The 16,876-nt window shown below is 38.7% G+C and overlaps 1 protein-coding gene across 1 annotated transcript in view; it reads right to left on the bottom strand.

The window, feature by feature from the left end:
- PRTG (protogenin) overlaps positions 1–16,876 on the bottom strand; it is a 77,305-nt gene that overhangs the window by 10,554 nt on the left and 49,875 nt on the right. The window contains exon 12 of the mRNA XM_065733766.1: positions 176–271. Coding sequence (XP_065589838.1) covers positions 176–271 — 96 coding nt within the window. The remainder of the gene's footprint in view (positions 1–175; positions 272–16,876) is intronic.

Here is a 16,876-nt window from a genome sequence, read left to right as displayed (position 1 = left end):
CTTGTAGAAACAGGAGACTGTTTCTAACTAGGATAGTACTTATCACAGATAGGATCTTTCTGTCCTTCTATTTCACATGGAATTAATTGATTACTTATAGGCTAAAATCAAAAGCTGCTAGGATTCTGAAACAGCTCAGATCTTCATAAATTCTTCATGCATCTACAACACTTACAGACACAGCCTGGAGTGCTGACTGTTTGGTCTGCTTGATAGCCTTCTTCCATGTTGTTATATGCCAGCAGCCTTACATGATACTTTCTTCTAGGATCTGCACAAACAGAAAATGAATAATTAGATTTAGGTATAAGATAAGGATTTTCAGGTAGCGAGATAACATTCAAGTTATCTGCTACAATCTGTGGACTGATTAACATGGTAGATACGTGTGTAGATGTGTGGATGAATGCCTTTTCTCATCTAGCCCTGTGAATTTTCATGAATCTTTTGTCTAGACTGTACTCAGATCAGTCACATACACCAGTCTTGCATCCAATAACCTGAAACAGAATTTCTAATAGGTATTAGTGGGAGGGGAATAAATATGACATTTCTAGTTTAAACAAACTCACACCTTCTCAGCTACAGAACTAGACTTTTAAAAATAGTATTATTTAGCATACTGAAAATGTTTTCAGTCTATTGCAGCAATCTCTTGAAACAAATAGCTTGAGGTCCACAGAAAACAACGTTTATTTCTGAATAGACTGGAATGAAGCAGAGCAAGTAAGGCAAACACAGTACGACTGGTTCCAGCAACAAAGTGGGAAAAGTTTTGGTTCAAGCTTCCTGAAGGATACATAATACTGTGAAACAACAGTTAGTCAATAATGCCTTTGACTTAAAACTACCACTTCTGCGCGTTTTCCTGAAAGCTGACTCTTTCATTCATGGAGGGTCACTGCTCCTGGCTTGAGTGGTCTCCCTACTTCCCTTTCTCTAGCCATGTCTCTGGGTCCTCATATTACAGTTTGCTGCTGCTCTGGGTGTATCTGTGGGTTCTCACATTGCAGTTAGCTGCTCCTCTCAGTTTCGTTAGTTATACACTGGCCTTGATCCAAATAAATAAAATACTAGAGAGTTTAGAAATGGATCTTGAGCTTTTCATAATTGGAGATGGCATGGGGTACCCACATATAACTACAAGTTCAAACCACCAGAAAAGCTGTGCTGCCAGAGCCAGCTTCTGTGCAGCGTACCCCCTTGATATTTGTTAGTAAACCTCATCTGTACAATGGATGATTTCCAAAACAGTAGCACATATGACCTCTTCTGGGTTCAGCTAAACTTTAAAACAGCAGTGGTATACATATAATTTTCCTCTACCACTTTTGTGGCCACTGAAATTACTTCCTTCCATTAATATTCTAAGAAGGTCTGCGCAGATGTTATAGAACTGTCCATAAAATTATCCCTTTTCAAAATAAACTCTCCTATTTCTCATTTTAGCTGAGTTTTGACATGGTCTCTCATGAAATGAACAGGAACACAGTTCCCTGACATTTCTTCACCACAAATAGGACTTCAGCTTACAGTAGACTGTTAGCTCCCTCTGCAGACTCTGCATCAGCAGTGCAATCAACAAATCTCAGTTTTATCCTGGACAAATGGCACAGTGAGTTCAGAACAAGGCATTTTTAAAATCGTTTTCATGCTTATTTTGAAGTAAGTCTTTTTGTGATGTAATTACTAACAACAGTTTTAATGCAATATCACATATCACTGGATACATTTTACATTTAGATTTACTTTAAAATTCAATTTTACCAAGATCTAAATATAGGTGGTAATGAAAGAGGTGCTATTAAAATTGATTTACTTCTTTGATGTCTTTAATGTTACCAGGAGAACAGGCAAGGAAAGCCCATTCCCATTTTTCAAATAGACTTCCATGTTACAAGAAGACAATATAAATACAAAAATGTCATTAAAAAAAAAACTGAGTAAAATTATCATTTGCTTTGAAGTTTCTTTTCACTTTATAGTGTCAGTCTGACAGCAGATGAAGTCAGTTAGTCCAAGTCAACAAAATCACAATCATAGAATAAGAAGGACACAAACACAGAATAATCTAAAACACGAGGGTGAAAATAAGGAATTTTAACGCTGAAGACTTACATGGTATTATGCTTAAATCCATACAAGCTTTCAAAAATGTATTAAAAAAATTCCACAATAGACATCTGAATGGAAAAGACATTTAAAAACACTGAGTATAACCAAAACAATAACTGCAGTTCAGAAGTACCAAGCAACTTGTATACATCCAAATCAAGTGATGGCAACTTACTGATGAAAATCAGAATTATATACCTCCCTAGGCTTCCTACTTAACCTGTGGTAGGAATACATGTATTTACCACGTAACTGATGGCAGCAGACTTAATGCATTAGAAACAATGGTGGCAAAGTTGGAATATTGCAAAGTTTGTGCCTGATAGATCCCACAAATGCTACACAGGAACAGAAAGAACACTATGCAAGTTTGTCAGAACCAATACGAGGCTGAAGGTGACAGTTTCCTGGATTGCATCATTACCAGTGACAAGATGTGGTGTCACCACTACGAGCTGGAATCGTAACAGCAGTCTGTGGAATGGCAACACGTGAACTCCCTGCTGAAGAATGCTGAAGACACAGCCCTCAGTGGGTAAAGGGATGTGCGCTGTCTTTCAAGACAGGAAAGGAGTGATCCTTCTGGATTTCTTGGAACCCACTCAAGACATCAGCTTTGATCTCTTCATCATGATGCTGTCTAAGCTGAAGGCTCAAATTTCCAGGGTCAGGCCAGAGAAGTGGACAGCTTTCCTCCCATAACACAATGATACCAAGCCCCTTACCAGTTTGAAGATTGTGGAGGCCATTTCCAGTCTTGGTTGGACTGTCCTATCACACCCACTGCAGAGTTTGCACCTTCTGACTTCCGTCTGCTCAGGCCAATGAAGAACAGACTGTGTGGGCAACATCTTCCTATCAATAACACTGTCATAAAAGCAGCGGAACGGTCAGTCACCTCCACTGGTGATTTTTATGAGTGCAGCACTCAGGCTTTTGTTCATCATTGGCAAAAATGCATAGCTAAAGGTGCTGACTGTGTTGTAAAACAGTATTTTGTAGCTGAGAATTTGCTCTATCAAACAGTATTATTGTGCTCCTTGTATGTTATAATTTCCATGGAAATAAACAGAAGGCATTACTGCTGGAGCAACCTATGCAATAATCTACTTTTCCCATCCATTCATAGAAGAAACTTCAACTAAAGTACTATTTGGCAGACCCTTGAAGAGATTCCACATAGACAGGTGGCATCCAACCAGCCCAGGGTCACACAGTATGTATCTTTCTTCTTTACAAGTTCCTGCAGAAGAGACCCCTGCTGCATTTCCGCAAGACACAAGATGACAGACACAGCAATTTATCATCCTGCTGAGCACCTTCAAAAACTCCATGCCTTTTGAAAGTGGTCACCCAGAACTGATCGTCTTCACTGTGAAGTGAAGAATAGCTGAGGTCTAGTGCCCTGCTGAGCTGAATGTGAGGTCTGTTTATCCTCAGTGTTTTGTTTTTGTTTTTTTTTAACCTGAATTCCTCATTAATGCTTGACTGGGGAGAAGAAAAATGGGAAGTGGAAGAAAGGGGAAAATTTAACTCCCACATAAAATAAAAAAGAATTCAAATGTTTTTAAGAAAAAAAGTACATTTTTTGAATGACTGTTTTTTACTAATGCATACATCTTAAAGCACAACACCAAATACCAACTCATCTTACTCTTGTGTAATGCAAGAAGTTTCAAAAGGAATCATCTTCATAATGAAGAACTTGTTTAAATATGAAGTCTTTCAGCTAGCCTATGGCATCTAAGATCCAAGGTTATTTCCACTTCATACAGTACATCATGGTCCAGCTGGCAGCAAGACTAGCTGAATCCAAAAGTGATGTCTCAGACTTTAAGCTGTTGTATGTCACCGCTTCTATGGCCCAAAAAGAATCTGCTTATATCTGTAACTGAAACAGTGAGCTGGGCTGTATTACGTAGCAGCCAAGTATAAATATTACAGCAAACTGAAGAGAAGCCTAGAAAATAATTTCAAGAAGACAGCATATTAAGCAGCTTAAGAAAATGACATAGAACTTGCTTCACAGATCATCTGCATAACATCAGTGAAGACCAATTCAAATTATCTGCTGGGATGTCATTCCTTGTTGATCAAGACTTCACTGTGTGCAAAACAAGATAACTAACAGCCAAACGTCTACCCCAAGTTCCAATAAATAGATGCAGATAATATGTTCTATGGAAATTGTTTTTTGTCTGAAGTAGCTTCCATTTTGATTATTAACAACTGCTAATTTTCTTCACAGGCTTATGATTTACTCCTGAACAGCAATCCCCTCAAAAGCTTGGCATAAACACTTTCACCTAACAATTCATCAGCTAGATCAAACATTCAAAGCCAGACATATCCTTAGAGAGAAAACAAACTTCAGAAGGTTCCTCATCTTTAAACAACATAGGTATCCTGAATAGCTTACACATATATCACTGATAAAAGCCTGTGGATGGCGTGGCCACCCAGGGGGCTGACAGTCTCAAATTCAGGGTATGCCATCCATGTACATCACACAGCAACAGGAGGCAGAGAGGCTCAGAAGTCAAGGAAGTGAACACAGAGGCCATCATTCATGCTCACAGCAGATCCAGAAGTAATACTTCTTTCTACTGCTACTGAGAAACAAAACAGGCACCGCGATTCACACCAGCTGTCCAACATAAAATTCAATTCAAGTAAAATAAATAAATAAGTAATGAAACCCTCTCACATTAAGATTTCACCCCTGCATCTCCAAGATTTAAACCAACAGCCAGCTGACACTGAGTCATTTCACAGAATTCTCTTGCATTTGCAATTGTCACCATCTGTGTAGTGGCTGAGCGTTTGCTCCCAGTCCTGAGGTGTACAGGAGCAATTCTGTACCTTATTTACCAAGTGGCTGGATTATCTTTAGTTAATTTGTCCTGTTGAATATGTCTGCTTTGCTTGTTTGTTTCTGTTTTGTTTTGAATGCTGCTGGCTATGTTAAATTGCTATAAAATTGTCACAGCACCTACAGCCTTTTTATAGGCATTTTTCCTGTTATTACTTACATCAGCTGGTGAAAAGCACAATAAAACAACATCGTTTGTACACATTAAGAGGCCAATACACATCAGTATAAACATACTAGAGTTAATACACAGACTTTATTATAGGAGTGCCTCTGGAGTACACAGAGATTGTATTTTAAAAGACACTGGAGACTGGATGTGATAGTTTCACACAGCACAATAAGCTCTGCCTTGTACTCCTGTTTCACATAATCAAAACCTGACAATATTTTAAAAACATGAATAATAAGATCAACCATGTAGTTTTGGTAATAAAAACCCTATAGGAATTGGAAGAAGCTAAATATCCCTTATAATGATTGATTTAAAAACATCACAACAGATACTGTCCCAAACATCACTGTTTTATTTTATCTTTTTTAACGTAGGAGCAGCCTTGTTTTCCTACAGTAGTTTTTGTAGCTAGGTCACTGCTCCCTGGTAATGCTCCCCTGGAATCCCGTATCCCATAATTCTCTCTCTCATACAAATCTGCAGGTTCAACCCTGATACTTCTTTCAGCAGAAAGACACATGGGGGAGCCTTCTCCTTGTTTTGCAAATCTATGAATTGGTTCTACACTGACGGCAGAACTATGGTAGAGCTAAGTATTGCAAGTATAGCTAAAATACATTGAACTACCATTTAAAACAGATTGTGACTTGGAGAAAAACAAACATTACTGTAGCTGAAGGCTGGCAGAGTTTGAATGACAACTCTATTTTATTGTACTGCATCACTGAGATTTGATCTTAGACATTATGTTTAGCTTCTTGGAGAGCAGACAGGAAATTCATAGCAGTTACACGTGTCCGTGCTGTGCAAATAGTTTCAGCAACAAAAATGTTATAGTGAACTCAGATATTCCAATCCTGGTTTTGTGACAAGTCATTTTGTTTGCTATGATTGAGGGAGATTCAGTTATCTACCCAGATGCAATAAATTTAGAGAAGCTGCAAAAAGATCATGAAGAACTGAAAATTAATTTCTTGGCAGTTCTGTTGTATGCAGCAACAGATGTAGGGAATGGACATTCACCGGAACATCCATGCTCTATTCCAACATGTTAGTTATTTGGTATTCTTTACTACAGCCATTAACCTGGCTGCTATGTGAAATGTTTCATTTTTTTTCTCAGTAAGGGTTGACTCACCAGTACTCATATGCATTTTTTCCCTCATTTTCCTCCTCAAAACTTAAAATTTTATATGTTCCGTTTATATATGTATTTATTAGCTGGACACATTTTAAGTATACAGAGCCAAGTTTCCAAAGCTTGGGAAAATACAGTCTAATGCATAGTTGTAGGCAAAAGCAACTACAAGTAACAGATACAATGCCTTCTCATTCCAGAACCAGTTTTAGTCTATGTAAGGCTACTGAATTCCACCAATCAAGTTGTTCAAAAATAATAATACAAAGACACACTTAAAAACAAACAAATAAACAAAACAAACAAACAAAACATAGAAGAAGCTGATATTCTTCCACAATACAATGAATAGTACTTCTGTTGACCCTTACTGGCATCTGAAATATACCCCCTTCAAACCTAGGCTTGCTGAGAAGACTGCTACAGCAGCTAGAATTATTTGGAGTAAAAGGGAAAAAAGGTCCTCAGTTTGGAAGACATTTCCCTAATGACAAAGGTGACATGGGGAGAGGAAGGAACATCCCTCTCCAACCAAAATTTCAGTTCCATCTGGTAGAGTCATACCTCATTACTGCCAGATGGTGTCCTCATGCACTTCCAATGAACACAGCTGGAAAAACCAGAGGTATTAAAGATTAAATGCCTGTATTAGCAGTAAAATATCTGAAAGAAAAAAAAAGTGCTTCTATTCACCTTGCAGCTGGTGAAATACTTCTTTATAATGCAACTCTCTCATTCTTAAGTTATCAAGATTGTACAGGCTGAACTTTTAGTGAAAGTCAATAAGAAAAATAAAATCACTTCCATATTCACAGTGGAAGAACAACAAAAAAATCAATTCTCAAGACATTCTATTACATAATTAAACCTCTCTCAGCTTAATGGATGCTAACAATGAAGTCAATCAAAATTCCTAATCCACATGTAATTCCATCTTCCCTCCTCAGAGTAACACAGAAAGATGTACATTCTGACTACATTTTACCACTATCTTCAAGGAAGTTCTCTGCAGAAGATCAAACTGTGCCTATGCCATTCAGATTTTGGTTATTTCTTTTCATATGAAAATACTTCTATTTCAAGTAAATCCATGGTATTAAAGACTGGAATAAAACATGAAACAGTAAGTTCCATCAGCACCCTGTATCAGATACAGCTCAGTAACACTTTTGATTTCGAAGTATTAACTTTGTATTCCATGTTAGCTTCGGATGAATGTACAGTTATCCAAAACATGACTGGTGTATACACACACAGCCAAAATGTTGGCTTTCTGGCAAATGCTTCACAGAAAGCATCTGTTTACAGGTTAGTTAGTTAAGGTTACAAGAGAGTGTAATATTGCAACCCCTAAAAGTCCTGTCATTGTTTCCTTCAGCTGCTGCATGTTTGTGAAGCTCCGAAGGCCTTGAAAGGAGCCAGAGCAGAGCCAACAGGTCAGGGCTAGATAAAATTAAGAAAGAATCCGAGGTCAGACCATGAAAGAACCCCACCACCACCCTCACCCCCCTTTTCAACCCTCCAGAACAGCAAGTCCACCTCCAGGAACCTTTCATTCAGTCCTGATAAGAAAAGACAGCAATCCACAATCTGGATTTCAGACTTTTCAAATCCTTTTTGGGGAGAGGAAAAGATAAGGAAGCCCAAAGAAAATGGATGTTTTACTACCTTTTACTGTTGACTCATTAAGTCTGGATACTGAGCATACTTTCATACTCTGTTTTGAACATCCCTATTCTCACCACTTTAAAAGCAAAATACTGACAGAAATAAAAGTATTTAAAGTGTTCTGGGGTTTGCACTTGTTTCTAAAAGGATTAGGATTGCACAGAATTTCTAGGAACAGTTGAGTGCCTTCATGTCATCAACTGGGTTTAGTAAGTAGAATCCTAGAAACAACTTCTTAACCCACATTCAGTATGGTGGTTCCAACAGTTGGGGAAGGTAATAAATATTTTTGTTTTATACAAATAGGCAACATTTTAAATATTCTTCCCCTCAGTCTGAACTACCAAAACAGCACTTTACCAGGCAAGCTGAAAAAAAAATGGCTGTTCTAAGGACAAAACCTCTGTGGCCAAATGTCCATTTTTAATTTAATCTTTTGTGCTGCTGGATTTTTTGTGTAACCCACAGGTCCATTGTTGGGTAGTGGTCTGGCTGGATAGCTCATTGGTCTGGCTTTCCAGGGTGACTGCGCTGCCCCCAAGCCCATCCCTCCAACACAATAAACTCCAGATAATTATTCAAAGAAGAGGCCAGCAGCATGGGCTGCTCTGACATCGGGTCACGGCCTTTGACATCGAATCTGGGGCTAGCCAAAGTCTGCTCCAAGCAACAGAGGTCCAGGGGAATTATTAAGGGGGAAGGGTGGGAAAGGAAGAACGCTGGGAAATACTATCCTTAAAAATGTACTTTTGAAGGAAAGTAATGTAAATACAGCAGAAACTTATTAGGAAAATAAGCAAATACATTTCAAATATACTAGTCAAAAGGAACTGGGAGAAGCACATCAATTTTAACAATAATGTGAAGCTGAGAAGCAGAAGGATTCAGGTCTGTTCCCCTCAAAAGCAGGTATTCCCTCTCAGATTTTCAGCACTGAATTTATTATTTATTTTTTAAAAAAGCCTTTTTACCCTTTTACATTGCTCAGGGACACATAATGAAGAAAATAAAATTTAGCAATGCTGTTCTATTATGGTTTTTACAGTCTTGTCCGGGCTCTGGATATGTAATTTCTAAGTGCTAGAGATTGAAATTTTATTTCATCTCACACTTTAAGTATTAACTTTTTAATAGTAGCTTCAGAAAAGGTACAAATTGCCAACATTTTATATTTCATACAACTTATTCTTCAATTTAAAGGTAACTTTAAACAGTTAGAACAAAGACTGCCTGTGGTACTCATGTTTTCCTTTGCAAACCAAATAACTGAAGAGGAAACTAAGCAATTTGTTCTTTGTACAACATTGCAAAGGTTTATTTTGGTAGAAACCAGAACATCTGACATACATGAATTGATCTAGCTAAATGGTCTGGCTTTCCACGGCTTTGGATGGCTCTCGCTTATTTGTCTAAATCTGAAAAGGGTCTGTATCCCTTTTGTAGCTCTGTGCTATCCCCTCTGAGGGCCCCAGGACAAACAACACCTCGCACCCCCTTGCAGTAAAAACATCACCTCTCCCACTGCTCACAATCAGCAATAGCAGCTTTATACAAAAAAGCATGAAGGGAGGAGGGCTAGAGGGGCAGGATGAATTCCCAGCACACGATGTTTTGGCCTTTTAGAGAACGACAGAAGCACCAGAAATACAGAGATGTCTCTAACATGTTTAAGAGTTAAAGAAGTAAAGAAGTTAAACACATCTTCCAGGACTTCGACTCTGCTCCATTTTCTTCTGGGCTGTACACTGTTACTACTATGCCTACACAGTTTCTGATCAGGTCCTGTGCTTCCCTCATGCTTTAGAGATCTGTTAAACTGCACGAGCATAACGCTCTCTTCCAATATTATTGTAACAGCACACTCTAAAACTAGCAGACACCCTTATGTTAACTAGCTTGGCTCACCACTTTCAAAGTGAGCCCTCAAAAGCTAACTTGAAAGCAATACCAGAGGCCTGGACAAACACCTAATTTTGATCTTTTGTGCTCGTCTTTTCTTCTAAGAGACCCTTTCTTTTGTTACTGCCCAGTGGAAAGCACATAGCTCATTGGTCCTGCTTTGAAAGATGAGAGCACTGCCCCTCAGTCCACCCCTCCAAGCACAATCACTTTAATGGAATTATGTAGAGAGGCCATCTCTGGAAGAAGAAAGGGAGGGAGAGGGGGAGGGAAGGAGTGTCCGAAGGAGCCAGCAGAGCCTTCAGCACGGCCATTTACCAACCCAGATATTTTCACCAAGAATTCATGCAGTGGTGCAAATAAGATATGCTTCTCCATTCAACAGGTACCCTATATACAGGGACCAGCCTGCACACGACAGACACAGCAGTTCAGGAGGTGAATGTTAGAGTCTGAATTTAAAAAAGCACTCCTCAAAAAAGACTGTGCTGTAAATGGGAAAAAATATATATTAATTAATTATTTTTCATAAGTAGAAGACTGAGATGACCTCCCCCACTGAAGAGCAGCCTTTGTGGGTTGCAGAGGGGAAGTATTGACAATTTAAGTGATCTTCACACTACAAGGAATGCTTCCTGAAAATATATCCAAACACAATGCGTTGAGCAGCCTGGCAACTTCGGTTTAACAACTGTTTAAGAGACCAAGCACTATAATACGTTTTCACTGACTGCCTGACATCCAGCATCTCCTTACAAACAACACATTTTTACACAACAACAAAGGCAATCTATTCACAGCACCAAAACTTTCCCCTGAAGCTATGAAATAAATTTTCTTACAGAACCAACATTTTCTGCTGGTCTGTCATGGACTCCCCATGCCATTTTGACCCTTCTGTGCACCAAAATGAAAACACTATCTATCATTACTTGCACGGCAGTGACTTCCTAGGAGGGGCACAGTTTCATTGCAAAAACATCTGTGATCTGGTGATTCATCTCAGATCTCAAGTTTTCAGAGTTGTGCTGCAGCAAGTATGACTGCAAGATGCAGAATTTTCAGGTAGGGCAATTAACCACTGGTCTGCAGCTCCCCTCCTTGTGAGGACAAGAAGGAACTACACTAAAACATTCTTGAATTGCTACATGTAAAGCAAGTCAGCCACAAAAGGGACACAAGCAGTCAGTTAAATATGTTCAGGTAGAAATAACCACTGCATTTGTATTAAGACAAATATTATCCCCTACACAGTTCTATATACATATTGAGAGCTCAGACTGCTCTGAGAAGTTCTGTATTTGCAGGTGTCGAGAGCCATGCTCACTCCCACTCCCAGATCACTCCCTTTATTTGTCACACACGGTACAGCAGCATGGCTATCAGACAGATACATCTACACTTTGTCTATGCAGACTTACCAGCATGCACATCTGTGTGAGCACTGAGTTATTATACAGACTTTAGCAGAAGTAAGTAAAGTAATCACTTCATGAAATGTACTTAAAGTTGCTGAGTAGCTGGGTAGAGGGACAAATTAACCTTGAAGGCTGACAAGTCTTGCAGTGAATTTGCTAAACTGACGTATTTTGTTGCAGACTAACAACCCGATAAACGTTTACTGGTTCTAACACAGCTCACACACTTCATTTGCTACAGTTACATCCCAATGAATTACAGCTGGCTTAAGAATGCTGGCATCAAACTGCCCTCATACACTACTGTTAATGCAAAATGTTCACTGCATTTTCCAGTTACACAGGTTAATAAACAAGGAAACCAGTGGCATATCTAAAATTACTTGTAAACACTTTAATTCAAACGCCTTATCCCAGCAGGTAATTCCACGTGGCATGAGGACAGGGCTCTGCTCCCTTGGCCGTGAAAAGCATTGCAGCATTTCCCTCCATACATGAACACGTCTGTTACTTTCCCCCATCATCTTCTTAGCTGCCTCATTTCTCATTTTCTACAGTCTCTCTCACTGGATGCATGTCTTTGACATTTAACAAGGCTATTCATTTTAATTACATTTAGATTATGCTGAACAACCTCCCTAGTGGTTTAGCACAGCAGGGTTATTCTTAGCCTTCACATTTTCATACAGGGACATCTCGATCTTCTAAAACATGCCCTAAAGAAAATTTCCATTTGTAATGATCAGAAAAGTATCCAAGATCCTAAAGTGTCCTTGGCTCAAACACGCACTGCTGTTCATATTCAGTGGCACAGAGGCATGAGCTATTCATAAGGAGTTTTGTGGGAGGAATTTGCATATAAAAATGTATTAAAAGAATACAGTAAGTGACAGCTCATTACCAGGCAATGAAGCCTGATACACCACGTACTTATATCCCTTCCTGAATGACTTCAGCAAGTGTAAACGTACAAATGCTCATCCAGAAAGCCAGGGTATTTTGCCTCTGATTCCAGCTAAAAACATATTCCTGTGACATCTTGTTCTCATGCTGTTCCAGGCCAGGCTCTTTTAAGATAATTCACCAGGATTACAAAGTCCACATTAGTGGCAGCAGCTGTTCAAGTTGATGTCGCTTTTAGTTAAATAGATGTTGAACGGTTTATTTGAAGGCTTTTTAATTAAGACCAAACTTCTGGAACAGTCTTGAGAGCACCACAGATTGCCCTTGCAAGTAGTGTACAAGGGGTCATCCTGGTCATGCACATTTTGGATTTGGCCCCAATATTTTCAGAAGCTTGAGTCCTTTCCTCAAAAGCAATTTTTCTGAGCTGTGTTCAGAGAACTGATCTCCTCTTACAAAATGTTTGCTGTGCATACTGAGAACCATCTCACTGAGAAGAGCAGCCTGAAAGATTTCAGGCTGAAACTTTTGGAATACTTTTGGAATTCTTTTGCTCTTCTGGCTGGCAATACAGCCCTACCATTTCTTTATAATTTGTGATGTTCTAAAGAGAAAATATATATATATATATTTTTTCTGCTACTTGGAAATAGATTATAAAATGTTCTAATGTCAGTACTACTTGCTACAGGTAAATACTACTGTACTTCAAAGGATGCTCAGAGTAGCACAGAATAGCAATAACAACATGCAGAAGTAAACTAATCTTCATAGAACCTGGAATGGAATTTCACAGGCTGCCCTTTTTTCTAAGTATGCTTTTATGTGTTTGAAGTATTTTCCCTAATTTATATCAACAGGAATTTGGTGTAGCTTATTTTTTTTTTTCCTTTATAATGTTGTCTTGTGGTTCAACATCATTGTCAAAATGTTTGACCACAGACCAGCTGTAATTTAAATCTTTCACCATACCTGCTAATTTTTTAACCAGTTTTGTGGAGAACAAGCATTAAATACTTGCCAAACATTGCATTAACAAGCTGAAAGGTAGCAACTGAAAGACAAGGAGACTGCTCATAGACAGGGTTGTTTCAGTTATTTTTACTAACCTTCTCAAGATTGTAATCCAAGTTATATTATTATTTTAATTGGAAAAGGAAGAACAAAATGATCTCTGTGCAATTCCTCTGCATTTGAAGCTTGTATAACACTTAGAACATGGAAAACAGCCTGACTGATTGATTATTTCAGTAAAATAAACACTAAGCTACTTAACTCTTAGCTAGCTTTCTGCTTTCGTACAATTAAAAGGTTTTCCCATCATTAATTCAGTTTTAGAAATGCTAACCTGAGCCTGGAGTTCGATGAGCATTTTAAACCAGCATTAGCCAACACCTATGCTGAAGGAGGGCAGCCTGCTTCCCTTGGCCCTTCAGCCACGTGTTCCTGCCACAGCCTCCCTGGCCTGAGTTATATTTTTATGCATGGCAACTGCAGAGAGGTACACAAGGAACATGGGTATTTTTTTCCAAAACATTTTTCAACACTTCTGTGCTCCCGAACGCATTCTGACAAACAGAAGTAACTTCCCATCATTAAAAAGCAAGCGACTGGCAAAATCAATGTGCTGCTCCCAGCCATGGCCAGCTGCCTGGGATGCAACACAGCCATCAGGAATCTGTTCCATCTGACGCAGCTTGGTGAAATCGTGAACCCCAAACCTGTCCCACACAAAACCTCCAATGGATGGAACAAAAATGTTATGAATTTATTAGTAAAGGACACTTCCCTCAAGGGGGAGCTGTTATCCAACAGACTAAATGCAAAGCTAGAAAACTGAAAATGTACAGCTCAGTCCTGTCGGATTTCAGGATTATTGTGTCATGCTCATGTTCACAGCATCACTACCTGAACCAACTCCACAAAAGCGGCCCTTCCTTGTGTTTCAGTACAAATAACCAGAGGGCAGTGCTACAGCTATGGGCTTTCCAAGGCACGTGGTTGTCACTGCTAAGGCTCTAGGATTGATGGAAACTAGAGAAGTTAGATAGAAGCAAGCAAGGAGCAGGAAGGCAAAGGCCACAGGGCATACATGAAGAAAAAGCCAAAAACTATCATTAAAGTAAAAATTAGTACAAAGGACTGATACAGTAAGTGTTGTATTTCTAGAGGAGAAGTGGTGTGCTAGACTAGATCAGGAAGCAAGAAGATATCTCATTTTTCTCCTGGCAGTTTTTATTTTTTTTTTTTAGTTTTTAGTTTTTTATACATGCAAACATAGGCACACAGATACGGAGCTAGGCAATAGGGTGTGCCTAGCACATCCCTCCCTGCTTCTTAAATATACAAAGGATAAAGCATGGAACCAATGGGCAAATGGACACAAGGCTTAGCAACACAATGCTCACCTATCTACTTCTCTTCCCCCATATATACCCTCCTCCCATCAGCCCTACTACTTCTCCATATTTTCAGTTCCACTGCTCTGGAATCTAGTGTCCACACCACACTTTCATGATGTATTTCTATACAATACTTTATGTCTGCTCCTTTGTCTGAATACAAATGTGACAGATGCACAAAGACCCAGTGCACACACAACCGAATGCATGCAACAGGCAGAAAACTCAAGTCTTTAACTGATCTACCAAGCTGGATCACTACATATTTCCCTGTCACAGCTTCTACAAGCATGCAGCAACAAGCATCTTTATTTTGTAATACGCAGTTTGAGGCAAAGTAAAATATTCAGTTGCAAGAACGACAAAAATGCTGCAAAATTGAGTATAAATGCTGAAATACACTTTTAACACAACAATTATGTCTAGTAAACATTTTTCCCAGATGCAAAACATCAAGGGGCTGGAAGAGAAGTTTCACAGCAAAAACTGCTTCTTCCAACACGAGGTAGTTTTTTCTCCACTTCCCACATATTCTCCCTTCATTTGCCACAAAAGCACAACCCCCAGATGCCTCAAAAAAACATTGGCTTTTTCACAATTGCATCACCTCCCAAAACAGAGAAATGCTTCTATTAGCAATAATGCCTTCATGGCAAATATCCTCTGGACAGGAATGTTATCAAAAAGCAAAGCTCTGCTTTAGAAGTGCATTTGTTTGTCATTAACAATTAATTCATAAAGAACCTCCACCATTATTCTTCTCTTACTTTATCAAAAGCAGCAACACGACCCAAAATAAAGAAAAAAGAAAAAAAACTCAGGAGAAACTAATGTTAACATTCTGATCACAACATCTGGATTTTTGTTAAAGGAAAAAAAAAACACAATTAAAAACACTGGGGAAAAAAAATGAAGAAATGTAACCAGCCCAGTACAGCAAATGTTTTCTTCTGTCCACTCTGAAGTCCCTTTCATGTGCTAATACTGGCATTTTTTTAAACTCTTCCCCTTTGACTTACTCAGACCTTTAAGGACCTCACACATCTAATGGTTCCTCACATTCACCAAGAACAATCAAGAGAGGTCTGGGGGTTGACATGCAGTATGATTAATGGACAATGTTGATTTAATTTCCTATAACAGGACTTTTCTCTAAGCCTTCTCCAAGGAGCAGTTTCTTTGCAATCTAGGACTTAAGTATTTTACTAATGAAGTCCAATAAATAGCAAATTAAATAATGCTGTCTCTCAGACACAAATCCTCGCACTTCAGAAAAAGAAATATAAACTTTTGTTTAGATTAAAAAAAATGTTTGCAAAAACACAAATGTGCATCACTTTTGTTTGTTTCTGTTTGTTGTGTTTATTTTTGTCGCTGTTGTTTTATTGTTGGTTTTTATTTGCCTGTTTTTAATAAAGAAACATGAGAAACGATATAGTCATGTCTGTCGTTTTACCTGCTTGCTTTTTTTTCTCTTTAAAACTGTATTTTACAGTAAATAAATTAGCCTGGTAACCTCTACAATATAGCTGTTAAATGTGTTATTATGGATTGGTTGTAATACTCAAACCATTTCAAAAGTGAATTAGAGTTTTCCTGAGGATTTTTCCTCAGTAGAATTGCAAATATTTTCAGTAGTGATCAATATGTCATTCTCATGAAGCAAGCATCAACCTTCAGCTCCAGCAAAACAACAAGGAAACACTATTTGCACACATCCTAACTGTTAATCAACATGACACAATTTCCCAACTGAATTCCCACACAGAGTTAGCCTTAAATGCTGTAATTTCTACCTTAAGAACACAGAACAGCAGAGAGCATTTCCTTCAAGATTTTGATCTCTTTACGATTGTATATTCATATACTTACAACAAGACACAGTTTGCTGTGCTAGAGGTGGTGGGTTATCTTGACAGAATGCAAATAACCCCTTCCTCACCCCTTTCCAATTTTCAGTGCTTTGCACTGCACCTTTGATTCCACTTCTTGGAGCTGCAGCACAATCAGTCCGATGTCCCAAGAGAAAACAACCGTATCGGACTCAGATTTGGAGGAAGCTGACAGAGAGATAGAAAGTGTTCCCAAAAAACTGCCAGAAACTCTCCATGCTACCAGAGTGGGCCCTGGCAACACAATCTCAACCATTACCTTTTGTAAAACCTGTGTCATGATATTTTTAATCTGCAAAACTGTTACAAGGCATCAACACAGGAAACAATGAAACTTCCTTCACCCAGACAATCGCCACTGTTCCTTCGGAGAGCCAGGCTTAAGACACTATTT

The sequence above is a fragment of the Cyrtonyx montezumae genome, unplaced genomic scaffold (assembly GCF_038088225.1).
Source record: "Cyrtonyx montezumae isolate F1298 unplaced genomic scaffold, pur_monq_1.0 scaffold_17, whole genome shotgun sequence".
NCBI lineage: Eukaryota > Metazoa > Chordata > Aves > Galliformes > Odontophoridae > Cyrtonyx > Cyrtonyx montezumae.
The sequence above is the reverse complement of the archived record's forward strand: the minus strand, read 5'-3'. Positions and strand labels throughout refer to the sequence as shown.